General features: G+C 42.4%; 1 protein-coding gene across 3 annotated transcripts in view; it reads right to left on the bottom strand.

The window, feature by feature from the left end:
• Window positions 1-9,522: 9,522 nt before the first annotated feature.
• The window catches only part of NGF (nerve growth factor), a 278,458-nt gene continuing 260,024 nt past the window's right edge, over window positions 9,523-27,956 (bottom strand). For 2 of the 3 annotated variants that reach the window (XR_015295751.1, XR_015295750.1), the window contains exon 3: window positions 9,523-10,409. Coding sequence is in view for 1 of the 3 variants with exons in the window: in XM_086920340.1 (XP_086776466.1) it covers window positions 9,669-10,397 (729 nt within the window). In the remaining 2 variants the exon portion in view is untranslated. The remainder of the gene's footprint in view (window positions 10,410-27,956) is intronic. The other variant, XM_086920340.1, reaches the window with a different exon arrangement.

Below are 27,956 nucleotides of genomic sequence, written 5' to 3'. Positions count from 1 at the left end.
ATGATGCCTCTCTGACATGGGATTGCCTCGACTCCATTTCTTGGCATAAGCAGCTCCTGCCTGGGGCGGCAAAAACTTCCTCGGCAGGGGGGAATGGGTCGGGGGTTTCCCGCCAGAAGTCCGTGGTGCCCTTTCGAGCGGGCACCGGCGACGATCACCAGCCGAAATCCGGTGGGAATGGTGGGAGGCGGGGGGTCTGTTGGGGCTTCAACAGAGGCAATTGCAACAGACCGCAAGGTACATGTAGGTTCAAGCACGTGTGTGCGGGCTGTGGGAATTCCTCTCACACGGAGAGTTCATGCAGATCAAAAAATAGCGGGTCGGGAGGTAAAGGAGGGTCCAAGCAGGACTAAGGTGGATTGTTGGGTACAATTGCCTACTCCCGTTGATCTCATGGCTATGACTCCTTGGTTAAACAAATACCCGGATTATATCTCCGCTGGGGTGTTAAGGGAGGGATTCTTATATGGCTTCCACATCCCGGCGGGGGATTTTCATGGGGAACCTTTTTGCAGAAACCAGCTTTCCGCACAACAGAATCCAGGTGTTGTGGAAAGAAAAATCGATAAGGAAGTGAGACTGGGTCGAGTGGCTGGGCCGTTTTGGCTCCCGCCAGTGGCAGATTTTGTCTGTTCCCCGTTAGGGGTGGTCCCCAAGAAGGACCCAGGGGAGTTTAGGCTGATCCATAATTTGTCTGCTCCAAGGGGCTTCTCAGTAAATGATGCTATTGACCCAGAAGTCTGTTCGGTGCGGTACGCATCGTTCGATGATGCCGTCACCATGTTAAATCGCCTGGGCCCCGGAGCGCTGATTCGGCGTTCCGGTTGCTCCCGGTACACCCACAGGATCAGCGTCTCCTAGGTTTTGCGTTCCAAGGAAGTTATTACATGGATAAATGCATGCCGATGGGTTGCTCTATTTCCTGTGCCTATTTTGAAAAATTCAGCTGTTTCTTAGAGTGGGCATTCACCGAGGCCACGGGGCATAGGCATGTTATGCATTACCTAGATGACTTTCTGTTCTTGGGAGCGGCCGGCGACACGAAATGTGCGCAGGCGCTACACGACTTTTGCATCCTTATGAGGGAGTTTGGAGTGCCATTGGCACCAGGTAAGACGGTGGGACCATCTACTTCACTCGAGTTTCTGGGAATTGAGCTCGATTCTGTGGAGGGATGTTTCCGTTTGCCAGTGGGAAAGGTATCTAAATTTAGGGCTTCCCTGGAACTTTGCCTTAGTAAGGCGAAAGTGACCCTGCACCAGTTACAGCAAGCAGTGGGTCAGCTTAACTTTGCCTTGAGAGTGATACCAATGGCCCGCCCCTTCTCACGCTCTATTGCACAGGCTATGGTTGGTCTCAAAGAAGGACACCACCGCACGAGACTGTCTGCAGAGGTTCGCCAGGACATGCGCATTTGGTTGGCATTCTTGGCGGACTTCAACGGTCGAGTGGTGTGGAACAAGCCGCCAGCGTCCTCGGATGAGCTGGGTTTGTGGACCGACTCAGCGGGAAGCGTGGGATTTGGCGCCATCTTTGGTAATCGATGGTCGGCGCAAACGTGGCCGACGTGGTGGCACACCAGCGGTCTCACAGGTAACATAGGGTTCCTCGAGCTAACCCCTATTTTTGTTGCGTTAATGGCATGGCCGTACGAATTCCGAGACCGCTCGGTGGTATTTTGGTCTGATAACATGACTGTTGTCGAATGCATCAACCAACAGGCAGCACGCTGCAAATGGATCTTGAGATTGTTGAAGGAAATTGTGCTGCTTTGCATGAGACTGAATGTACAGTTCAGGGCGAAACATGTGCCGGGTGTACTGAATCAGGGGGCTGATGCACTCTCTCGTTCACATATGCCGGCGTTCAGAGTTTATCTACCTACAGCGGACCTAGTGGCTGCACCATTCCCCGAAGCACTCTGGCTAATCGGTGCCCCGGATTACAAGACCTCGTGGCAGCAAGCTTAGCCCCCAGGACGAGGAAAGCATACGAAGGAGCGTTTCGTTCCTATGGTGCATTTTTGGGTCCGACGGGGAGTCAGAACTGGGGTCGGGAGGATTCCTTCCTTGGGTTCCTGGTAGCACTGCACAGGGGGGGGCGATCAGCGGCTACGGCCAATAGACACAGGGCGGCCATCTCATTCATGGCGCAGGTGCATGGCATCGAAGACCCAACAAGTTCCTTTTTGGCGAAGAAAGCCCTTCGCGGTTGGCAGCGCCTCGAGGGTCGCAAGCAAGACGTGAGGCGCCCGATTGGCTTAGACAGGTTATCACTGCTCATGGCAGAACTAGGCACGACATGCTCCTCCCAATTCGAGGCGGTGCTGTTCTGAGCAGCTTTCGCATTAGCGTTCCATGGGGCTATGCGGGTGAGCGAACTGGTCGCAAGGAATAAGAAATATGTGGAGGGTGGCTTGTGCAGGGATCACATCCTAATTAGGGGTGATTCGATGATAGTCACGATAGCTAAGTCCAAAACTGACCAGGGAGCGATGGGAAACAGTGTTGTTGTCCAGCGCATGCGAGGGTCCCCCACGTGCCCGATAAGGTGTATAGAGGAATACTTGGCACTGAGGGCGGATACATGGGGGGGGAGTCTGCTGAGGCACAGCGATGCCACCCCACTGACGAGGTTTCAGTTCCAGAGGGTGCTAGCACTGACAATCGCTGCGGCGGGCATGGACCCGTGCGATTTCGGGACCCACTCCTTTAGGATCGGGGCTGCTACTGAGGCTACAGCCAGGGGTCAGAGTACAGAAGAAGTGAAACAGTTAGGACGATGGTCCTCGAATTGTTTTAAAAGGTATGTGCGATTGCACATGTTGTGAAGTCAAGTTACATGCACTCACGATTCTTGTCTTCTGTTTGATTTACAGTTTTGCAAGCATTTCATGCGGGGCGGAATTTGCAGTCGACCCAGTACCAGGGGACCAGCGGTCGTGGAACACCGTCTGAGGAGAGAGTGGTTTGGGTCGTGGGCCACTCATACGTGAGGCGGGCCGGGGATGTATTCAAAGCAGGTGACGCGACTCGCGCAGCTGGGGAATGCGGGTACAGAGTGGCCTTCCACGGAAGGGGCGGGCTCTGTGTTGACCAATTTGAATCATTTATTGAGGGTCTCTTAGGGCGGCAGAGGTCACCGCCATCTGTAGTCATAGTACACCTGGGGGGCAACAACTTGGTGACTCTGGGTAGACGAGTATTGCTCGAGCAAGTATTGTCAGCCGTTAGCTGGTTGGCAAAAAGAATCCCGGGGTGCACGATTGCCTGGTCCCACATGGTTCCCAGAAAGGTGTGGCGGGGGGCCTTTCGGTGTCAGTACTGAACCATTCAGTGAAGAAGGTTAATAACAAAATTGTCAGATTGTTTCGCTCGGCGCAGTTGCATAGCATTCCGCATGGGTGTATTCGGGGGGATCACATGTATCTGAATGATGGGGTTCACCTGTCCCGGGAGGGGAATGTTTTACTCATAGGAGACTTCATAGCATGGCTAAGGGGTTTGAGGAAGCATGACCTTTAGGAGGATTTGGGGGGGTGGATAGCCGGTCAACTATCCGGCCTGTGGCGGTAAGGTCATGATCGGTGAGCAGTAATTTCAAGGTCCCTAGAGGGGCGCGCCACCCACTATGGATGGGAGCGCCCGGGGGGGTGGCCATTGGCCCCTCCCACTGGGAGGCGGCACCCACTAAGTATGGGTCGCCTAAGGGGAGACGGCCATAGGCCCCTCCCAGGGGAGGAGGCGGCTATATGCCCCTCCTATGAATTTCCCGGGGCCCGGATATCCCCGACGGCGGATGTGATAGAGAGTGTGGGGGTGGGGGGGGAGTCCACGCTGTCCTTCCTACGGATACCTCACACGGGTGCTCGGGCGACCTTTAAGATGGCGTCGAGCGGAAAGAGGGGCCCCCAACAAGACAAGGGAAATTACAGTTGGCCATGAGGGTACAGTCCTCTGCGCGGCCGTCACTCACACCGTGAGGGCGAGAGTTTTTGGTAGTAGGGATCTGACACCGGTTAAGACCTTGCCGTTGGCCCTTAATGCTAGGATGTACAATTTTAATTTAGAAAGTATGCATTTGCAGGATGTTAGACTCGGCTAGGATACCTTATGTATTAGAGATTTGTTAAGGTTAGCCAAATAACATGTCTTCATCGAAATGTAATAAATGAAAATTGTACATGATTATGAAACTTTTATTTAATGTTTTAATTTTGTTTCATATTTTAATAAATACGGCCGGGAGGCTGACTCCCTCCCGCCTTCCAAAAGTTCAGAACTGCGTCCGTCTTCCCATCCTTGGGGATTGTGTTGGGAGGGGGTGACGGGCATCCCGGGCATATGGAAAGGGACGACCACTCGGTCCCCCCGAACGTATGATCGGGTGCCCTGATCCTCCCGGGAAACCATTTTGGGCGGGGGGCGTGTCTCGGCTGGTATGCCCGAAGCGGCGCAGCCGGGGCGCGCCTCTTTTCCGCCCAAGAGGGGTTGTCCTAGACACTCACACCGATGACCACGCCCAGTAGGCGTACCTGGGTCGGGTACACGCCCTCCCGAAGAAGAATAAAGAGAGCGGGAATCTGAAGAAGCGTCCTCTTGTTCCTGTGCTTGGAAGGCTGCACCCACTCGTTGATCGTGAGCCCTCGACGGAACAAGGAGCCATTTTTGCCCAACCCACCAGCCCCTTATGGCAATGTTCGTTTTGCAATAAAGTTTTGCTCTGACCATCTTTTTTCCCTCCGTATAGCAGGAGAATGAATGTCTAGATTGACGATATGCTTTTATCTGTCGGTTTCTTTCAGGAGTAAACAGTTTGAGACAATTAAGTATGCTGATATTTTCTTCCTTATTAGGTGAACAAACGTCGTATTTATTTTTTGGTCGGGCGGTAAGGTCATGATCGGTGAGCAGTAATTTCAAGGTCCCTAGAGGGGGGCGCCACCCACTATGGATGGGAGCGCCCGGGGGGAGGTGGCCATTGGCCCCTCCCACTGGGAGGCGGCACCCACTAAGTATGGGTCGCCTAAGGGGAGACGGCCATAGGCCCCTCCCAGGGGAGGAGGCGGCTATATGCCCCTCCTATGAATTTCCCGGGGCCCGGATATCCGCGACGGCGGATGTGATAGAGAGTGTGGGGGTGGGGGGGGGGGGGAGTCCACGCTGTCCTTCCTACGGATACCTCACACGGGTGCTCAGACGACCTTTAAGATGGCGTCGAGCGGAAAGAGGGGCCATTACAGTTGGCCATGAGGGTACAGTCCTCTGCGCGGCCGTCACTCACACCGTGAGGGCGAGAGTTTTTGGTAGTAGGGATCTGACACCGGTTAAGACCTTGCCGTTGGCCCTTAATGCTAGGATGTCCAATTTTAATTTAGAAAGTATGCATTTGCAGGATGTTAGACTCGGCTAGGATACCTTATGTATTAGAGATTTGTTAAGGTTAGCCAAATAACATGTCTTCATCGAAATTTAATAAATTAAAATTGTACATGATTATGAAACTTTTATTTAATGTTTTAATTTTGTTTCATATTTTAATAAATACGGCCGGGAGGGTGACTCCCTCCCGCCTTCCAAAAGTTCAGAACTGCGTCCGTCTTCCCATCCTTGGGGATTGTGTTGGGAGGGGGTGACGGGCATCCCGGGCATATTCACCATGTTGCACTATGCAGTAGTATAATTATTGTAAGAAGGTTGTCTAATTGCTCTAGATTCTTCCAAAGTGTAGGTCTATCTACTCTGCCAAAATCTGTTGTAAAGTCAACAAATACACAATAGACAACCTGCGATTTTCACACCACACATTTGTTTAAAACCTATGTGTGTTTACAAGAATTGAAACTAGAGCGAGAGGACTAGTCCTGTTGGTCCAAAGCAACCGCCAGATACGCGGTGGCCATATTGAAAGAGTTGAAAGCTTAAGTGATCCAAGGACAGAAAAAGAGTTTTCTGAAGCAATTGAGAAAACTTGATATTGGCATTAGGAAATCATCATAGGAGACTTAGGTTAGGTAAAACTCAGCATTAGAAGTTGGTCACAAGACCTTAAATGGTGACTTGTCTAAAGGGAATAACACAATGTGGTCACATGCTATACAAACAATAGGGAGCACTAGAGTGTGCCGTGCTTTGGGCCCGGGGGGACTGATGAGTGCACATTGCCCTGCGGGAAACGATGAGTGCCATGATCAGAGGTTACAGCTCCTCGTTTTAACAGAGGCTTTTACTCTAGTGTAGCTACGAGGAGATTACGAGGGCTGAACAAACAGAAGGTGCCATGCAGCTGAGGTGCACACAGGAGATAAAGAACACTAGAAAGCTCACTTTTGTCGACATCAAGAGAGCAGCCTCACAAAGAAGTTCGGTGGATGAAATGGATTACATGGGCCTCGGGACACTGATAAGATCAAACACATGTTGAACAACAGAAAACAGTATGCTGCAGCCAATAGAAATGCAGGAAGTGGCAAGCAAATGACTCAATGAAAAGCAAGGGGGTGGTATGTAAGAACCTGTTAAGAATTATATTGAATACAATAGATCCCAGAAGCACAGCACAAGCGCTGTGCATGCGACAGCTTAAAATGTATTTGTAGGGCAATTTCTCTTTACATTTTGGTGTTACTAAGCCCAGTGGGTCAGGGTACATGCTAGGTACTCAGAGAAGCATGAGAAGATCCTTTCTAAGTTTATTTACCCTTTTGGTTAGTTAGCTCATTTACAATGTAAGTACTTAATGGGGAACATTTAAACAAAATCGAATTGGGACTTAAAATGTCTCTGGGGCATTATAAACAAAACTGCAGATCTCCGATGGCCCAGATTTATTAAAGTTTTGTGCTAGCGCAAAGTGAAACAAATCAACCCAAACTGACGCAAAGCCTCACGTGGGTAGTTACTGTCCAGCATAAAGGTTTATTGCACTGGAAAGGTAACTGCTTCTCTGTGGAAACCTCTTTGTGCTTGCTTATTGTTGCTTTGCACCAACCAGAAATTATTTGGATGGATTTGTGCAAACAGACATGAGTTTTGGATTCGAAGTCCAATCTACAAATATTGCCAGACCGGGCGTTACATCAAAAACTAATGCCTCCTCGAAGCTAGCATTAACAAAAGGAAATGTGTTTACTTCTCACAATACCCAAGCACTGCTTGTGTGCTGCAATGCACAGCCCACATACAATGTGTGGAATCCTTGAGTTTGCCTATACACTGGAAGGTCATGCTTCCAGTTTAAGTTCTATGCAAGAGTTGCTGGACTGAGTTGTATGAAAAAATTGTAAATCTAGTTCAATATGTACAAAGTAATAAGAATTCAAATGACACCCACCTTAGCTAAGCTTTCAGTCTTTCATGGTTGGTACTCAAACATTTACATAAGAGTATATTAGGGATTCATAAGGAACTACAAGAGTTTCTGCTGGGGGGGGGGATATGCATGCACATTAGCACCTGTTACTCTTTTTTTCTGACTGGAGATAATTGGTCCTATTCAAAAAGTAAATTTGGTTTTAAATGTACGTTTATGCCATAATATAAATTCCCATTCAAATTCCAAAATGTATCCTCTTCTTCACTATATCTTCTTGCTTTTATTCCTTATAAAACATCACACATTTACAGCGAATACAGCCAATGCGCTTCATCCATAAAAATTGACATTTTCAGGGATCTAATGCAGTCAGTACACACAATGCATAGATACATGTACATTGATTCAATTCATATCTCAACACAATAATAACAGATACAAGCACACAAAGGACAAACACATGTGATGCCAAACAGCACCCTTTAGCACGTAAAAAGCAATACAAAAAATATATCAACTTTATATCATAATAGGAGTGAGAATGGGACCAAAAGGATTAATGTGTTTTCTTTCTACCCCTTCCCATTGTCTTATTTCCCTTTTCCGCAATATCAGTTCAGGGGTAAGGAAACATTATGCACTAAAATATGATAAAAATATCACATATTCAGAGGCCGCAGGAGATTGTTTTTTGTTTCCAATAGAAGTCCCAATTACTGTGGACTAGTATTTTAAGAGTGATTATTGATTTGCACATTTATGTCGTTTGTACCGTTATGTGTCGCTTATTGGGAGGAATGTCTCTTCTTCTTGGGGAATGATTGTTTTTGTATTGCTTTTTTAAAGTGCCAATTAGTGCTATGTGGCATCACATATGTTTGTCCTTTATGTCCTCGTATGTGTTTTTATTGTGTTAAAATATATATTTGTGCATTGTTCGTACAGATTGCATTACAGCCCTCAAGAAGTCAATTTTATAGATGAAACTCGTGTCAGTCTTCACTGTAAATGTGTTACGTTTTTTAAAGAATAAAAACAAGAAAAGGTTAGGTTTGTCAGTTTATCAACGCTCATAACATTGTATTATTGTGGGCATTACCAAACTCCATCCTAGCAAGATTTGGAAACGTATTCCAATACAGGACCACCTAAAATCCGGAGTGGGGTGGGGAATGGCTCACCTCCACATTTGTCAAGAATATCGAGGAAAGGCACTCTTCATGGAGATGAAATCTTTCCCATGGAAATGTTTTTTTTTAAAAGTATTTGCACATGGCATCCTCTCCATCTGTAAAGAGATCTCCCCAATGGGGCACTCTGTACAATGTGAATTGGCCCTGCAGGGAAAGTCACATGGTCTCCCTTTAAGTAGGTCTGGAAACCTGCACCCAATGAAGCCTTTTCGGCATACTCCTGGAATTGTTTGTGAATTGAAAAAAGTAGGAAAACTAGTCCAGGCGGAAATCTCTGCAAGCATTTTACCAACTTGTTGCGAAATTAAGCTGAATACATTTCCTATTAGTGAAACACCTTTATCTACACCTCCCATAAATGTGGGGTGTTATATTTCTTTCCAATTCGTGGAAAACACTTATTCTTACCTTTCAGAGTACCAAATTTGTAACATGCACCCTGCTATGAGGTCTTTTCATCAGCAGCTGTCTGCAAGAGTGAAAATGGTAGGCATTCGTCTACTTCTGGAGGCTAAACTAGCAAGACAATTCACCATATTGTTCCTAACCTTGTGATTCTTACTTATTTACAATACTTGGTGATTTCATGGACTTGGAAATGCATCTTATACATGCCCAGTTCCACCTATCCTGATTATTTGAATAGGGTGTTGTACTTTTCATTCGTGCAGTACCTTTCTTGATCATCAGGCTGAACTTTGGTGGTAGAAATATCTGTAAATCCCACTCATAATGTGTATCTCTTTGGAAGCTAACCACAGTCCAGAATGTTACTTTCACCTTCTCCAAGCATTAACTTGCACCAACTTCTGTCTGCTGCACAGTCTTGAATGCACACTAGAGTGCAGTTAATTCCATTTGCTAAAAAACTCTTGTTATTCAATCTGATATTGCATGACAGAGGGTGACATCATGGGCAGCAGAAATAATGAAGACACGTTCTTGCGAATGCCCATCTTTCAGTGCAATGCTAGTAGAATTGTCTGCGACTTTAATAAAGACAACTAGACACACAGAATTTCAAAAACAGTTTAATAAATAACAAGTCTCTTTTTAACTGTATAAACTATAAATATACCATGCAGTCCATATAATTTAAAATAATTTACAGGCTGAGGTAGGGGGGCTGGGAGGGTGGTGTGGAGAAGGGCCCATCCCTGGCTAGGATCGGCCTGTTTTCCTGCTGAGCACACACACGCATGCAGTGTCAATCCTGATGAACCTCCATGCTGCTTGCTTCCCTTCCATGGTCAGAGCCTTCACAAAGGTGTGTGTCGTGGTGCAGTAGGAGTTCCAATGCTTAGCATCAATTCCCCGGCATCCACTGGAGACGGGCTTAGGATCCCTACATTTGGTCTCAAAAAAGTACTGTTTGAAAACACTGTTGTTGATGTTCACCTCTCCCAGCACCGTCACCTCTTTCCCCTTGATGTCGGTGGCTGTGGTTTTTTCTCCAACCCACATGCTGACACTGTCACACACTGAGTACTCCCCACGGTGGAGCACAGGATGCACCGTCCGCTTGGCTCTAATAGTTCTGTTGAGTGACTCATTGTCATCCAAGTACTCCATGGTCTGCACATCCTCAGACAACGGAGGGGGCTGAGTGCTAAACAGCACCCGTGGAGAGCGAAAGCGCCGCTTTTTGAAGAGTTTGGGGTCCACAGTAATGTTTTGGGAGTGTGCACTTCCATGGTGGTGTAGCTTTCCCTTGCTGTGCTGTGATGGTTCCTGAATACCTTTGGTGCCCTTTAGCACTTTAGTCCGGTGAGTAATGTGAGTACTGTTGAGTGCTGCTGCAGACCCTGCTGGTGCATGGTCTTCTGTCTTTCGTGCAGCCTGGATGCCGATCAGAAAAGCTATGATCAGAGTGTAGTGAAGCATGGACATTACTTTAGGCACCTAGAAGAATAAACAAACACAAGTTAAGTTTATACCAATAGGGCAAGGTTAATGCAGATATTAATTTATAAAGATAGCCGGCGTATTTCTAACATACACATGTATCCATTGGGGTATCATGGCCATTATGACAGAAAATAGAATTATATTGATACCCAAGTCAATGAAACTCATTTGATTGACCTCAAAAAGCCAACAGACTAAGTGGTCTCACATGGATTCAGATTTTGGAAGTTATTGCATGCTGAACCATCGAAACCTTTGGCAAATAACTATTACACCTTAAAGAAATTGTGAGTAAAACATAAGAAAGCTTAAACTGTACTATGAAGTTGAGAAAATACTCTGGTAAACAGATATTACAAGGGGAACATACATTTTATACTCAGGAAAGGAGGAATGTTATGTGATCTTTGGGGGGAGGCACTAGTCATTGTTCCATTACAGTAGAGCGAAAACACATTTTCCTCAATAGTGTCTGAATGGACCACAGAATTATCACATGTGCACAGTAGTAAAGGATGGTGAACATGGCTGCCATACAATGGAGTGTCAGGACTGCCAGGACTATTTTTGATAAGGCTTCAATGCTACTTCAAAGAGTTCTTAGAATGTTCTGAAACATTAAAGTAGTGCAATATCAAAATGTATGATGCAACGTGCATATGACTATCTTCTCTAGTAGTACAGACAAGAGGTTAAAAGCAGGGTCACATAATTAATTTTGAGTGCAAAGCACAAAGATAAGGGGACTACTTAACAGGTACGGTACACATCTCCACCTTGCCGGGCACCCCTTTGCTGGACATAAGCAGGTCTCAGGCATTGATCTGCTGAACATATCCATTCCAGAGGGCCACCTATGTTCAGAGATAGGACCCAATGAGACTTCCCTTAGATAACTACCTGGTGCTTTAGTTAATACCCTTCGCTTAGGAAAACATAAGACTGATGTCCGTGATTTTATCCTGAGATCTAAACCCGAGATACTGTTTGCCCCTGAAAACATGGCTTTGGCTTCATGGTGCTTTAGTCCCTGATCTTGTGTGGGCAATACCAAGATGATATTGGATTCATTGCTTAGACCGCCTGGGTCATAAGGGAGAAATGTTTGCTGTAATAAGCAAATATAGCTCAACTGTGTCTCCTATCACTTCTGTTTTTGGAGAGTCTGGAGTGCACAAGTTGAAGCTAAGCTATTATCGCTTACTGACATCCTGGGACAGCAGATTATTTTGGTTCCTCACATGTTAATTTCTTGGTGTCGCTTTCCGTTTAAAGCTTCTAAGTATGTATTGCTTGGTGATTTTATTGTGTGTGGGCTATGCTAGTTATGTACGTACCAGTAATCTGGCACAGGGATGTGCAACTTTTTATATGGTTCGACATGTTTGGTCTATTTGTAAGGATAGGCACATGCTCACCCACATTTACACTGGCAGCTCTACTTTAATTACACCAAAGGTAGTCTTTTTCCCCCTGTACTGACCACACCTTGGTTGAGTTTAAGCTGTTTTAATTTTGGCACCTCCAACTGGCATTCAGAAACAACTGAAAAAGATCTGGAGCTAAACTAACAGCTAAGTTTTTTTCTGCTATCCCAGCTAACCTCCCTCCTTTTCTTCTGATCCCTCTGGAGTAGCCTTCATATGTAACATCTGTATTGCATTAGACTTAGACTCTGTGGGTTTCGTGTTCTATTTGGAAATGCCCCTTAGCAGCTTGCTTTAACCCCTTGCATGCTTGTGACCGAACAGTTCCGTCACAAGCCTCGTGTGTGCTGTGCTTGTGACGGAACGGTTCCGTCACGGCCCGCTCGCCGCGCCTGCGCGGCGCGAATTCTGCTCCTGCGCTGAGAGTTCTATTGGGCGGGCGGGGCCGTGACGGAACTGTTCCGTCACAAGCACAGCGCGCCCGAGGCTCGTGACGTCACGAGCACGAGAGCGCCGTGTGGCCGCCCCGCCCCCTTAGCACTGCGGCGGAATAGCTGCCGCAGTGAAGGGAATAAACCAGCTCATCACTGCTAAAGCTTAGATATAAACAAACAGTGCACTTTTTGAGTGGCACTTATGATATTTCCACTAGGAACCAATATATTAAAGCTCACATAGTATATAACAACAACGCTAGTTTGAAAGCTTGGTCCAGTTTCTTTTTGGTCGTTTTTTTTACACATCTAGACTCGTTCAAACATGCCTTTCAAAGGATTTCTGAATTGTCTAGGTCTGTCTGTCTCAGATCCAACATCTCGGATTCCTTACAGCCATGTAAAACCAAACAAGATTTCTCTATGATGAAACTGATCAGAATTGAGCTCCATTTTCTATCTTACCAGGATATTAACATCTTCTTCCTCCACTACTTTTAAGCCAGAGTTGATCTGTTTTTGTTTTGTTTAGTTAATTCATTCTGAATTGTTGAATATAAAATCGTTGACCCCACTGGGTCCATGCTCCCAGTGCTTAATTTGTAAAAGAATGAGTGCCAGTGCCCAAAGCTCTGCTCAAAAGCCAGCAGCTGGTGCAATTAAGAAACTGCATAGTTTTGAATTCACCCTCATGCCTCTTTAACTCAAAACCAGACATGCTCTGCCCAGTTATCAGACATGTGCAGGTTCCTGCTTTCTTTATGACAATTTTGCTATCTTTCTCCTCCTCTGGCTCTCTGCTTTGTTTGTTTTTCCCCCTCTTGCTGTCAGTAAATGTCTGATACAAAAAAATAAGTGTTGGTCCCCAAAATTGAGTGCAGGTTGCCCCCACCAGCAATCACCTCCTCAAATTATCTGGTGATGGTTAAATGCATTTTCTTATGCACTAGTGTAATGTATCACTTGCCAACTGTTAATCCATACTCAAGCTGATTCAGACACCACCATTCATAACAAGTGCAAGGTAATTTGTTCATTTGTTCGCCAAAATGAATGATGGCAGTGGGAAAGCTCAGCTTTTAAACTTACGTAGAGAATACCTCTCGGGAGACAAAACTTTTTGGATGGCTAACCTTGATGATATGAGATTAGTCTTGGTCTCTGTGGATTCATCAGTTTTGATTCTTTTGGATCTTTTGCCAACTTTTAGACAGTCTTCCACGCCATTGTTTTAAAATGGCTGTTCGATTTGCGAGTAAAAGCCAGTGCCCTGGGTTGGCTGAAATAATTTCTTCAGCATGTGTCCATCCTCCTGTTGTTCCTCCTGTTGTTCCTCTTTTTGATAATTTCCTTCAGGGTTCCTCACAGAGTCCTATTTTATTTAATGTATGTTTGCATCCTCTTGCTGACCTTATTAGACTATTTTGTTCAGATTGTTTTTCTACGGTGACCATACAAAACTATTTTTTCTTATTTTGACTACCAGCATACTATGGAGTAATTAACTGAGACCTTTCACAGTGGTAATGCACCCTGGATGGAAGATAACAGGTTTTGGTTGCTTATTTTCTGGTTTAGAGAGGGCCTGGCCTGTCAGTTCGGGCTAGACTGTTCCTAGTGGAGCGGGGTCAACCTTGATTTGCATATGTGTTGGTCAAAACTTGGAAGGCATGGTGCACAAAATACCAATGGCCTGGGATGCGGCTCCACGTAATTACCAGTGCCTGCGATTTATTCAATCATTCCATCCATTGCTTTTTTGTATATTTGCCTGGATGGCAAATAGCCCACTATAAATGAACTCAGATAAACCTGAGGTTAACTAAGTTCATGCTGCTAAAATCAACTTTACTTATTCACGGTGCCCCAAATCCAATTCCACATGCAAGAAACCTGGGTATTATGTTTGATGACTTGTCGTTTAAACCTCAGGTCTCAATATGGACTTCAGTCTGCTACTTATTTTGCAGTGTTTGCGTAAAATGCTCCCTCTGTTGCATGTTTCATGTTCCAATCAGGAACAATGGGGCATATTATCAAGGGGGTTTATCTCCGCTTTTTTGGCTTTAAAAGCCAAGAAAGCGGAGATAAAATTATCTCCCTATTACCTAGCTGTCGCTAACACCAGTTAGCAACAGCTAGTAGGAGATAGCGACCATCTTGTGCCCCACTTTGCATGTCAGTGATATTTATCACTAATGACATGCAAAGTGGGCGTGCCAAGATGTTAGCAACTGGAAACAGTTGCTAACATCGCTATCTCCTATTACCAACTTTTAGAGATATTCGCGCTAAGCGCGAATATCTCCAAAAGCTAACACCTGCCCTGAGCAGTTCTTAGCCATGTTATCCAATGGGCGGTGGATAACATGGCTAAGAGCATTAGCTCGGTAATGCATGAATATCGCTGACTTTTCAGCGATATTCATGCATTGCGGCCAATTTTTATCGCATTTGTGATAAACCTTGGTAATACCAAGGTTTATTTGCGATAAAAATCGCCGTATCTCAGCAGTAAATTTTTGTCTCTAACCAAGCAATAGCGATAATTATCGCTATTGCTTGGTAATATGCCCCAATGTTATCCAGGCCTTTGCCGTACACTTTTGCAATGGCATTGCCAAATAATGTTGTAATTTTAATGCAAGTTATTTAAACCCCAATGGATTGACTAGTACCAGTGCTCCTAAGCAAAACATATACTGCTAATCATCTCAAAGAACTACACTTTCTGATTATTAGGAAACTGATTCCTTTGAGCCTCTATATTTTTGTAATATAGCATGAAGCAATGCAGGTACCCTCTTTCTCAAGTCACACCTTGAAACGTAATCACTTAGATCCAGCTCAGTGAGATACATTGGGGGACTTCAGCATGCCGGACTGGGTGGTTGCTCTTTTTTCTACTTGGCGGCTAATAATTGTAATAAACTGCCTGTTTCCATCTGGGGTGTAACCAATAACTTCTCCTTCCATAAAGCTTTAAAGACTTGGGGGCATATTATCAAGGAACAGCGTTAAAATTATCGGCACTTTAGCGGCCGAAAACTGTAGCTAAAGCGGCGATAATGGGCTTGATAATATGCCCCCTTGAGAATTCCAATAGAAGCCCATGTTCTGGTGTGTGATAATCCAAACTGGGTATGGGTTTCCAGGCAGTAAGGCCAAACCCTGCCTTAACTACTATTCCAAAACTGAATGCCAATACTGCCACTTAATTTCACATCACTTATTTCATGCCATGCATATGAGCAAAACTATACGCAAGAAGGAATTTTTATCTCAGAATTAATCAATTCAATTTTGCATTTTATTTGCACATTTCTTCTTTTTTGTATTTTTTCAAAACATTTTTTGTTTCAACGAGACTTTTTTTGTGAAGCACATTACAAATGAACAATACAAAAATTAAACATGTCACAACTTACTTGTATACACCATTCATACCAAAAGACATTGCAATCATACTACAAGCACATTCACACTACTAGCAATATAAAAGGTAGAATACATTTTTCGTGCAATTATATACAATTCATGAGTAAGAAACCATAGATATACGTTTTTAGATATGAATCACTTTGATCAAAAGATTTGTTCAATTCTCTTATGGTTTCCACGTGAGAAACGTGATATAGAGGGGTCTACGCGTTTCAAACTCCTTAGTTTTGGAGTTCTCGTCAGGACCAATAGCTGTGAATGACAAGAAAAGGGGGGACCTGTGTTAATGTGTGAGCTATTTCTGCGTGAGCCGCCTTGGGTTCAACACCCACTTCTCTGCTTCTTACCTCTCTAAGTGAAACAAGATGTGCCTCATAAGTTCATCGTCTATGCGGGACCACCTATGTAACAAATATACACGTTTGTTGGTATGACTTTCTAATGACAACATTCCGTGGCAGGCATGCTCAACCTCATACTTACTTCTGGCGTGATATCTTTATCCTCAGTTCTATAAAGGGGAAAGAACAGGGGTTCTGTCAGTGGCTTGTGTTTAATTAGAGCTTGAATTCACATGCATATCGTGGCGTGTCTTAAAGGTTGATTTGATGGTAAACGCCGGAATTTTTTGCTCTGTGATGGGTCGGGTTGGAGGTCACAGGGTGTCTGTGGGGGCCAAGAGTAGTAATGTCTTAATATATATTTTTGCGCGATGAAAACAAGTCATAATATCCTTCATGCACTTTATAAATTCCAACTGTGCTTCATGACCGGTCTTACCGGTTAATGCATTGCTGCACGCCGGGATCTGTGACTGATCGGGCGGAGAGTCGTGTCGCGTCTGTGGGGCCAAAAGCGAGATTGTCTCAATGTTTGTTTGCCTATTAGTAGGAAATTTAAGTGTCCCCAGTATAAGTTTGGGATCGTACCTTCAATTCGCGGTGTGCTCCGTTAGGGTCCCGTCTTCCGATCTGATAGTGAAGACGCCCGATGGTGTTTTGACTTCCTGGTTTGTGCGTCACGTGACTTACTCGTGTATTTTGGTCGCCATGTTTGTGTGGTCAAGTTTTCAATGTCGAAAATGCCGTTTGTGTCTGTGAAGCATTAGCTTGGTGTTCCTTAAGGTTCTGGTTAGTCATGTGTCAATTTCAGATATTGATGGAAAAACGTGTTTGATTTTACGGTCGATCTGGTGGTGTCTCCGATGGGGGCCATCTTGGATAGGGAACATATTCATCAATTGTATCCTCGGTGCCAATGTATTCTTATAACTTGAACATTTCTGATAATTCATTTAATCCATTGGTAGCCGTATTAAATCTTACAATCATTAATGCCTCTTTTTTGGACAATTTAGTATCTATATCTCCTCCTCTAGGGTCTTGTTCCACCTTTGTCAATACAGTCCATCGAAAATCATTGTCCTCATGATTTTTTAATTGCCAGTGACTGACTAGTGGGGCGTTGGGTACCTTCCGTTTTATCCTGGATTTGTGTTGTTGTATACGGGAGCGTACCTCCTGATTGGTTTCCCCAATATATAGGAGGTTGCATGGGCATTTGATCCCATAAATCACATATTTTGTTTTGCAATTAGTAAATTGCTCATGCTTCCACGATAATCCATTGTGTTTGAACACTGATCCTTCTTCAGTTGATTTGCAACAATTACATCCTCCACATTTATGGTGACCCATCACTGGGGGTAAACCCATCATGCTTCTTAAGTTGGTAGGTGGTTTCGTTGGTAATGCAGCTCTCACCAATTTGTTGGCCAAATTAGATTCTTTTTTAAAAGCGAATAATGGTTTTTTTTTTAGTTCTTCGCTCAAATGTTTTACCAAATGCCAGTTGTTGTTTATAACCTTCTTTAGCATGTTTGAATTTGGGCAATAAGTAGTCACTAGGACTATTCGATCCAGTTTCTTTTTTGGATTTTTTTCCAGCAGATGTTCTCTTGGGGTCCACCACGCTCGTTTTTTGGAGCGGTGTAAAAGTTTTTTGGGGTACCCCCGGTCAATTAGATTATTTGTCAGTTTTTCAGCATGTCTCTCATATTCTTGTTTGTCATGACAATTTCTCCGGATCCTAAGATATTGTCCGTAGGGCAAATTTTCTTTTAGGCTGCGGGGATGATTACTGGTGAAATGCAACAATCTGTTGCGATCTGTTTTTTTTTTGTGGAGGGTAGTTTTTAAATCTCCTTCATCCGAAGGGTATATCTCCACATCTAGAAATGGAATTTTGTTTCTAGAGTATACGAGAGTGAATTTGATCTCTTGAGTTCTGTTGCTAAGCCATTGATTAAACAACTTTAGTTCTTCATCAGTGCCAGACCATACAAAGAAAACATCGTCGATGAAACAACTCCAATGTTTGATGGCATGTTCAAAAGGATTATTTTGGTAAATGAATTTTTCTTCATAAATGGACATGAAGAGGATGGCTAACTCCGGGGCGAATGGACAGCCCATAGCCACTCCTCCTGTCTGAAAGTAGAGGTCTCCATCAAAAAGAAAGTAGTTATACTTTAAGGCAAACTGTGCTAACTGTATAATGAATTCTGTTGGGACCTGTTCCGGTTTTTCTCGTGTTTCCAAAACGTATTTGAGAGCCTGTATTCCTTCATCTTGTGGAATTTGGGTATATAAGGATGTTATATCCATCGTCACCAGCCAATCACTTCTTTTATCAAATTTCACATTGTTTAGTTTGTTAATGAAATCAGTTGTGTCCCTAATGTAGGACTTCACACTAGGAACAAACGGCTTCAGGAAGAAGTCCACGAATTTGGAAATCGGTTCCATCAAAGACTCACACCCGGATACTATGGGCCGTCCAGGTGGAGCGCTGGCGTTCTTATGTACTTTCGGGAGTACGTAAAAGAGTGGAATCCTCGGGTATATCTATAGGCTATCAAAAGTTCAATTGGATGAAATTGAGAAGTTACAAACAAGTATCTCTACCAACGAACTGATAACGGATGCGAAGGGACTATTGGATAAAGTGGACAAAGAAATCAGTGAATTTAAGGACTACACCATTAATCAGAAAACTAACCAATTTGAAAAAGATCAAAAAAGTTTTAATATAGAAAAGGTGTACCCATATCTCCAACAGGACTTCTACTCACGGCCAGATTCCCGAAGATACTTACAAGAGAACCAGGGAAGATCATTCCAAAAATACATCACGTTCTCAGATACATCATCGTCAAGTAGTAATAGCGAAGGAGAAAATACAGAACAGAGAAGAACTCACAACAGAAGAAGCTCCTTCCAACAAAACCAACAGGGTCCTTTTTTAGGAAGAGGCCAAACAAAACCACGAGGGAAGCCGAGATACACTCAACCATGGGAGATGTCAACCCGACGTCAGAATTACAAAAACTGACGCCCTCACTGATTTTTAACATCTCCAATAAAGTCTTGACTAAGGACAAAGAAAATATACTCCAGAAAGGACTTACATTTGTCCCCTCCAAAAGGACTGACTTTGTAAAATTAAAAACGGAAACTATTGAATTCTTCCGGAAAATCAGGTTAAAAACCTATTTTACAGAAAATCCAACCACCACTAATATGGAAATTACTGGACTTCATAACAAATCCACTTTCTGCCCCCCTAATTATAAAACACCCAAGGAATTGCTAACTTTTGAAAGAACTATTCTCTCAGCAATTGGCGAAATGGAGAAAAAGACCAAGTGGGTTAAATACAACATCACGAAATCGGAGTCACTAGCATTAACGAATTTAACCAAAGACACATCTGTAATAATTAAGCAAGCAGATAAAGGTGGATCAATCATGATATGGGACCGCCAATTGTATCTGAATGAAGTCAAAAAACAACTAAGCGACACCAACTGCTATCGCAAACTGAACAAAGACCCTACAATGGAATTAAAACACCAATTGCATTCCATCATTGATGAAGCCTACCAAAAAGGATTTCTTGGAAAAAAGGAGTTTGAATATCTAAAAATACAACACCCGAGGATTCCACTCTTTTACGTACTCCCGAAAGTACATAAGAACGCCAGCGCTCCACCTGGACGACCCATAGTATCCGGGTGTGAGTCTTTGATGGAACCGATTTCCAAATTCGTGGACTTCTTCCTGAAGCCGTTTGTTCCTAGTGTGAAGTCCTACATTAGGGACACAACTGATTTCATTAACAAACTAAACAATGTGAAATTTGATAAAAGAAGTGAGTGGCTGGTGACGATGGATATAACATCCTTATATACCCAAATTCCACAAGATGAAGGAATACAGGCTCTCAAATACTTTTTGGAAACACGAGAAAAACCGGAACAGGTCCCAACAGAATTCATTACACAGTTAGCACTGTTTGCCTTAAAGTATAACTACTTTCTTTTTGATGGAGACTTCTACTTTCAGACAGGAGGAGTGGCTATGGGCTGTCCATTCGCCCCGGAGTTAGCCATCCTCTTCATGTCCATTTATGAAGAAAAATTCATTTGCCAAAATAATCCTTTTGAACATGCCATCAAACATCGGAGTCGTTTCATCGACGATGTTTTCTTTGTATGGTCTGGCACTGAGGAAGAACTAAAGTTGTTTAATCAATGGCAATTAAAAAATCATGAGGACAATGATTTTCGATGGACTGTATTGACAAAGGTGGAACAAGACCCTAGAGGAGGAGATATAGATAATAAATTGTCCAAAAAAGAGGCATCAATGATTGTCAGATTTAATACGGCTACCAATGGATTAAATGAATTATCAGAAATGTTCATGTTATAAGAATACATTGGCACCCAGGATACAATTGATGAATATGTTCCCTATCCAAGATGGCCCCCATCGGAGACACCACCAGATCGACCGTAAAATCAAACACGTTTTTCCATCAATATCTGAAATTGACACATGACTAACCAGAACCTTAAGGAACACCAAGCTAATGCTTCACAGACACAAACGGCATTTTCGACATTGAAAACTTGACCACACAAACTTGGCGAATAAAATACACGAGTAAGTCACGTGACGCACAAACCAGGAAGTCAAAACACCATCGGGCGTCTTCACTATCAGATCAGAAGATGGGACCCTAACGGAGCACACCGCGAATTGAAGGTACGATCCCAAACTTATACTGGGGACACTTAAATTTCCTACTAATAGGCAAACAAACATTGAGACAATCTCGCTTTTGGCCCCACAGACGCGACACGACTCTCCGCCCGATCAGTCACAGATCCCGGCGTGCAGCAATGCATTAACCGGTAAGACCCGTCATGAAGCACAGTTGGAATTTATAAAGTGCATGAAGGATATTATGACTTGTTTTCATCGCGCAAAAATATATATTAAGACATTACTACTCTTGGCCCCCACAGACGCCCTGTGACCTCCAACCCGACCCATCACAGAGCAAAAAATTCCGGCGTTTACCATCAAATCAACCGGTAAGACACGCCACGATATGCATGTGAATTCAAGCTCTAATTAAACACAAGCCACTGACAGAACCCCTGTTCTTTCCCCTTTATAGAACTGAGGATAAAGATATCACGCCAGAAGTAAGTATGAGGTTGAGCATGCCTGCCACGGAATGTTGTCATTAGAAAGTCATACCAACAAACGTGTATATTTGTTATACAGGTGGTCCCGCTCCGCGATAGACGATGAACTTATGAGGCACATCTTGTTTCACTTAGAGAGGTAAGAAGCAGAGAAGTGGGTGTTGAACCCAAGGCGGCTCACGCAGAAATAGCTCACACATTAACACAGGTCCCCCCTTTTATTGTCATTCACAGCTATTGGTCCTGACGAGAACTCCAAAACTAAGGAGTTTGAAACGCGTAGACCCCTCTATATCACGTTTTTCACGTGGAAACCATAAGAGAATTGAACAAATCTTTTGGTCAAAGTGATTCATATCTAAAAACGTATATCTATGGTTTCTTACTCATGAATTGTATATAATTGCACGAAAAATGTATTCCCTTTTATATTGCTAGTAGTGTGAATGTGCTTATAGTATGATTGCAATGTCTTTTGGTATGAATGGTGTATACAAGTAAGTTGTGACATGTTTAATTTTTGTATTGTTCATTTGTAATGTGCTTCACAAAAAAAGTCTCGTTGAAACAAAAAAATGTTTTGAAAAAATACAAAAAAGAAGAAATGTGCAAATAAAATGCAAAATAGAATTGATTAATTCTGAGATAAAAATTCCTTCTTGCGTATAGTTTTGCTCATATGCATGGCATGAAATAAGTGATGTGAAATTAAGTGGCAGTATTGGCATTCAGTTTTGGAATAGTACATGTTCTGGTGTGAGCATGATCATGGGCTTCTATTGGAATTCTCAAGGGCATATTATCAAGCCCATTATCGCCGCTTTAGCGCAGTTTTCTGCCACTAAAACAGGGATAATTTTAACGACGTTCCTTGATAATATGCCCCTTGGTTATGTGACCTATCTTTGACATGCTGGACTGTTACATCACGGATGGTATAACAACAAGTACCCAGGGGTGCACAGGGAATTTGAGATTGATTCTTGCACTCCAGCGAACCTTAGTATTATAGAAGGGACAGCAGATACCTGTGAGGGCCTCTTCTATACTAAAGATCATGCCATCACATATTTTGAGCTAACAAGATTGCAAGCAGGTGTTTCTTCATTTGCGTCTGCATGTCTGCATGGCCCCATGCAAATGAAGAAACACTTTACCTCAGGTCCAGCTGCATATTAAGGATGGGTGTGCAGAGGCAAAAGAGCTGTTTGAAGGCATGCTGAATGACTACCACATAGGTGTCACAAAGTCAGTGTACCAACTGGGGGCATCCCTCAGAAAGGGGATAGGGAACTGCAGTGACCCTCCAGGCATCCCCTGCAGGTGGATGTAGTCACTCATTGCACCTGCCTTTAGCCATTTCACCTATACATTGTTCTTTATTGTGCATGGCCTGAGTTTGCTGCTGTTACTTATTGTGCATGGATTGTGTTTATTAAAATTCTTCCACACACTCATTGATGGTAGAAGATGACTTCACTAACTTGAAATAGAGTATATATACATTCAGGTTGCATGTGTGTGTGCGTGTGTGTGTGTGTGTGTATAGACTATTTCTAAATATGTGGATTTCTTCCTGCATGGCTTTATGGAGGCTTTACCAAGCTACATAAAAAACACCAGTGACTTTTTAAACAAATTAAAAGAGGTAGTTTGGAAGCCGGAATATCGGTTCTTGGTTATGGACATCTCATCGTTGTAGACATCTATTAATCATGTAGATGGCCTGAGAGCAATTGAACACTTTTTAAGTGAAAAAGACATCAAATTCTATGAACATAGTAAGATGCTAGTTAAAATGATAGAATTTTGTTTGAATAATAATTATTTTTTATTCAACAATGAGGTATACCAGCAACTCCGTGGGGTTGCTATGGGGGCATGCTTCTACCCCAGCTACGCATGTTTACATGTGGGCTGGTGGGAGAAGCATGTCCTTGGGCGTCCCCCTGAGGAGCTGGCTCAAACAGCAACTGGCATAATTAAAATATGGCGTTTCATAGATGATGTTTTTATTATATGGCAGGGCTGTGAAAATTCAGCCAAAGAATTTGTGGATACTATTAACAACAATGTATTGAACCTATAATTCACAGCCACCATTAGTAACCTCAAAGTGAATTTCCTTGATGTTGAAGTATATGTTTTAAATAACACAATCATGACCAAAATGCATAGAAAGGTTACGGCAGGTAACTCCATATTACATGCCCAAAGCAATCATCCCCGACATCTGATTAAAAGCATTCCCTATGGAGAGTTTTTAAGAATTCAGAGAATCTGTAACAATGAGGAGGATCTAACTGTCTGTCTGAAGGAATCATTTCAAAGATTTTTAATTAGGGGATATGACAAAAGAGAACTTACTAAATCTTTCAAACTAGTGATGACTAAGAATTCTACTGATCCTTTGGTGACATCAGTTCCGCTCATAACTCCTGAGGAAATTGAGATAGGGGATTCAGCTAAGTCTAAAATTAGACTCATCACTACTTACAACTGCCAAGAACGGAAAATTAAACAAATCATTCATTCCAATTGGCCTATCCTCATGACAGATATTACTATAGCTCCCCTATTGGAGATATGTCCATCTATAACTTTTCGTAGAGCTCCCTCAATGAGGGATGTACTCGTTAAATCTAGTCCAGAAGTCACTATTAAAACTAATTGGTTGTCCAATAGAACTGGCTTTTTTAAATGCAGCTCTTGCAGAGCATGCAAATTTGGAGTTAATACTACAGAGTTTAAACCAGCTTTCTCTGACACTATTAGCAAGATCAAATAACCTGTACACCTGTAAAACAGACTATGCGGTTTATGTTCTACAATGTACTTGTGGTCTCCAATATATTGGGAGTACCAAATTACAAGTGTTTAACTGCATCTTGCAGCACTTACGTGCAATAGTTAACTCCGACCCAAGCTATCCTGTCACGTGTCACTTCAAATTAGTCCACAATAACAATTTAAATGATTTGAAGTATTTTGTTATAGACGCAGTTCCCCTATCTAAGAGAGGTGGAGATAGGGAGAAAAGACTTCGACAGTTGGAAAGCCATTATATAGTGCTACTTAACAGCAAAATTCCGAATGGACTTAATATGGGGGAGGACCTTCATAACTTCCTGTAAATTTTTACTAAGTACAGGAAGGCATTTTTTCCACAACTGATGTAAAGGTCTATTTTTTAAAAATTCTCCTCATATTTACAATGGTTGATTAATTAGCTTTTTAAATCTTGGCTTTTTAATACCTTGTTTTAGCGCTATTTATGAAATTTAGGTTTTACTGCTTTTATGGTTTTACCTATATTTTGGGAATGCGTTGAGGACATTATATCTGATTACTACTGGATTTGGACACAGGTAAATATATGAAATTCTTCTAGATATCTTGATTGTTGTTATGTTAACTTTTTGACCAGGATCTGAAAACTGTTCTGACAAAGCTTCTGATTATATATTAACCACCGGTCTATTTTAGCACTTTTGCACTTTTAAGCACTTTTTCACTTTATCTGCTGCTATTACTGTTTACATCGCTAGTAATATTGCTCATCAACATTTAAGAATAATGCTTAGCACTTTAGCACTTACTCACTTTTTTGTGGGTGGTTTAACCCAGCTCTCCTTCATACCGTATTGTAGACGATACTAGGTGATCATACTCAATTGTGTAGATTATGGGCACGTGCCCTGTATAACCATTACAAAATCAAATATTGTTATAGAATATTGCAATATTTTTTACTTTACTGAAATTATGTTGTTAAATTGTTTTTTATAAACTTAAACAACTCTTCAGCAAACTGATATGTATTGACAACATGAAGTATGTTTTCACTGTTTATGAAAGTCAATAGGTGGAGTTACGTGTGCTTTATAGACTATTTAAACCACCTGTGTCTCTGGGTAGATCATGTGATCAAGTCCGGTTTGCCGGACGAAACGCGTCATGCTGCTGCCCATTTTGGAATAAACTCTCACTTTTTGCACTCTTCACTTGTGGTCTGTACCTGTTTTTGCGCTGGAGTTCGTGTGAGCCCTCGTGCCTGCAGGATTGTGGATTTAAATATATATATATATATATATATATATATATATATATATATATATATATATATATATATATATATATATATGAAAATACGTTGGTAGCTCACAAATGAGACGCACTCAAGTCCAACACCAGGTTACCAGCCTTTATTATAGGTACAGTTGTGCGATGTTTGCCTGTAAAATGTATATGATATATATATATGAGTCACATATTTGCACTACAGTAACCATAATGCAATAGGAAAGGAAATAGGAAGTGATGTCAAAACAGATGTTATTTAATCAAATGTTTGACTCAAGATCCACCACCCATGAACAAGGTCTCTGTGAGACCAAAACGCGTAGGGCGATTTGGTTTGTCCCAGCAGAAATGGACGATTTGTAAACCAATATAATTACTGATGAATTCACCCGTGTGTGCGACCTAGCTTGGTGTTCCAAGTGTTTGAGGGAGATATTAATACAGTGGATCTCTGGTGTTTATAAATAGGTCTGCACCGCCTGCGAAGTGCAATATAATCCAGCAAAAGGGAGCCAATTGTAATATGACAGAAAAGCTTGAATAAAAACACCGCTGTTTCAACATTTGTGTCTACGGCGTTCTGCTTGATTATCCAGGAGGCTGCCCGACACCACCACCATGACGCGTTTCAGCCCGCATAGGGCCTTGATCACATGACCAATATATATATATGTATATATATATATATATATATATATATATATATATATATATATATATATATATATATATATATATATATATATATATATATCAGCTAAACAAACAAAATCACTGCACTCCAGAAAACAATACATTTCAGAGAAGCTTGTTTATTCAAGCATAAATTCTGCCTCCATACACCACCCACCAACGTTTCGAACAAGAAATGTTCTTTGTCACGGTATTGTGAGTCCATTTTTGTTTCACCCTTAAATAGTGTTTATTGTTACAACCAGAGAGATGCATTCTGATATTTGTATTCTCTGTTTGAGTCACAGTTTCTTTTCTTTGGATTCAAATTGACTTTATTGATGGCATTTTGACTTGCTTGTCCTTCATTGTGCTCACGCAATTAGTTTTAATGCACATTTGCGGTTATAATTCAAGCTCTCACTGTGAATGTTCAGTTGTTTGCGCTAGTCAGACCGAATTGTTTCCGCTGGTCAGACCTATTTTTTCTCTCATAGTGCTATATCAGGCGATTAGTTATTTTTGAAAGCGCATGTTTAGGTATAGTACCAAACAGTACATGAGAGTTTCAGATGTCTTTGCATGTTTATTCAATAAAATAAATATTTTCCTAGATTTAGGCTGGTGAAGATGGGCAGCCGCTCCTTTTCGCATCTGGCCACTAAAACATGGAACACCTTGCCTGTGAGTCTGAAGTTGGAAACTAACTTTGTTAAGTTCCGTAAGGGACTAAAAACTTGGCTTTTTCAGCGATAGGGTTTTTTCAAGTAAGCACTGTTTTCTTTGAACAGCCGTCCCTCCTTTAAGTCTTGTAGTTTTTCTTATTCAGTCTTTCCCTAGGCGCCGGGAAACCCATTGCGGGTAGCTGTGCGCCTTACAAGTTTAAATAAATAAATAAATAAAATGTATGCGGTGTTGCCAAGAAGAGATTTTGCATGTTGAGTATCGGGTTTAGTACCCATACCGATTTGTGCCATGTCGTTTACCGACGTGGTCAAGGCAGAGGAAGGGAAAACAGCCAAACAATGGCATCAAGAGAAGGAGAAAAACATGCAGAGGAAAAGGAAAAAGCAAAGGATTACCCCCTGCGCAAAAAGATATCAAGAAAATAAATGACATCAAGATGAAAGAAAATCTAATCATCAACCTTTCCGAACATACACTGACCAAAGAAGAAAAAAGCGTTCTCAATGAGGGTTTGTCTTTCTGTCCAATATCATGATTATGTGGAAAAAAGGATAGATCTATAAAACACACCAGAAAACTAAAACTAAAAAAGCTTTTTGCAAAACGAACTCGGATAGCAGAACCAAACCAACAGTCAATCGCTACAGGACATAGCACTCTGTCTATGAAAGACATCACAAATTTGAAGACCATTCATGATCTTGCATCTAATCAGGAAATGACAGAGACACAGATACTGGATGAACTCAACATAGTAAATGACAAACATCAAGGATCAGGCATGAAGCCAAAGTCTAAATTCTGTCCCATTCTCAGTCCAGGCAACAGGATTGACCAATTCCATGAACTAGTAGTAAATGAATTGGAAAAAATGGAGAATACTACATCAACAACCAGAAAATCTGACAAAAAAAGAACGCCTGGCATTGGAAAAATGTATGAATAATGAAAAAATAATAATCAAACCAGCGGACAAAGGAGGATACGCAGTGATTTTAAACACAACAGACTACATTGAAGAAACGATGAGACAACTGGGTGAAGTAGAGAATTATATCCAACTATCATCAAATCCCATCAATGATTTAACTATAGACCTAGAAGAAAAAACCCAAACATTGAAGAACAATGGTCTTTTAAATGATGATGAAGCCCGATTCCTACACAATGAAAGTCCTGTAATACCCACAATATATTTTCTTCCCAAAGTCCATAAAACCCTCATGTGGACAAATAC

Source organism: Lissotriton vulgaris, chromosome 5 (assembly GCF_964263255.1).
Source record: "Lissotriton vulgaris chromosome 5, aLisVul1.2, whole genome shotgun sequence".
Taxonomy (NCBI): domain Eukaryota; kingdom Metazoa; phylum Chordata; class Amphibia; order Caudata; family Salamandridae; genus Lissotriton; species Lissotriton vulgaris.
Note: the sequence above shows the minus strand (reverse complement) of the source record. Positions and strands in the feature narration are given on the sequence as shown.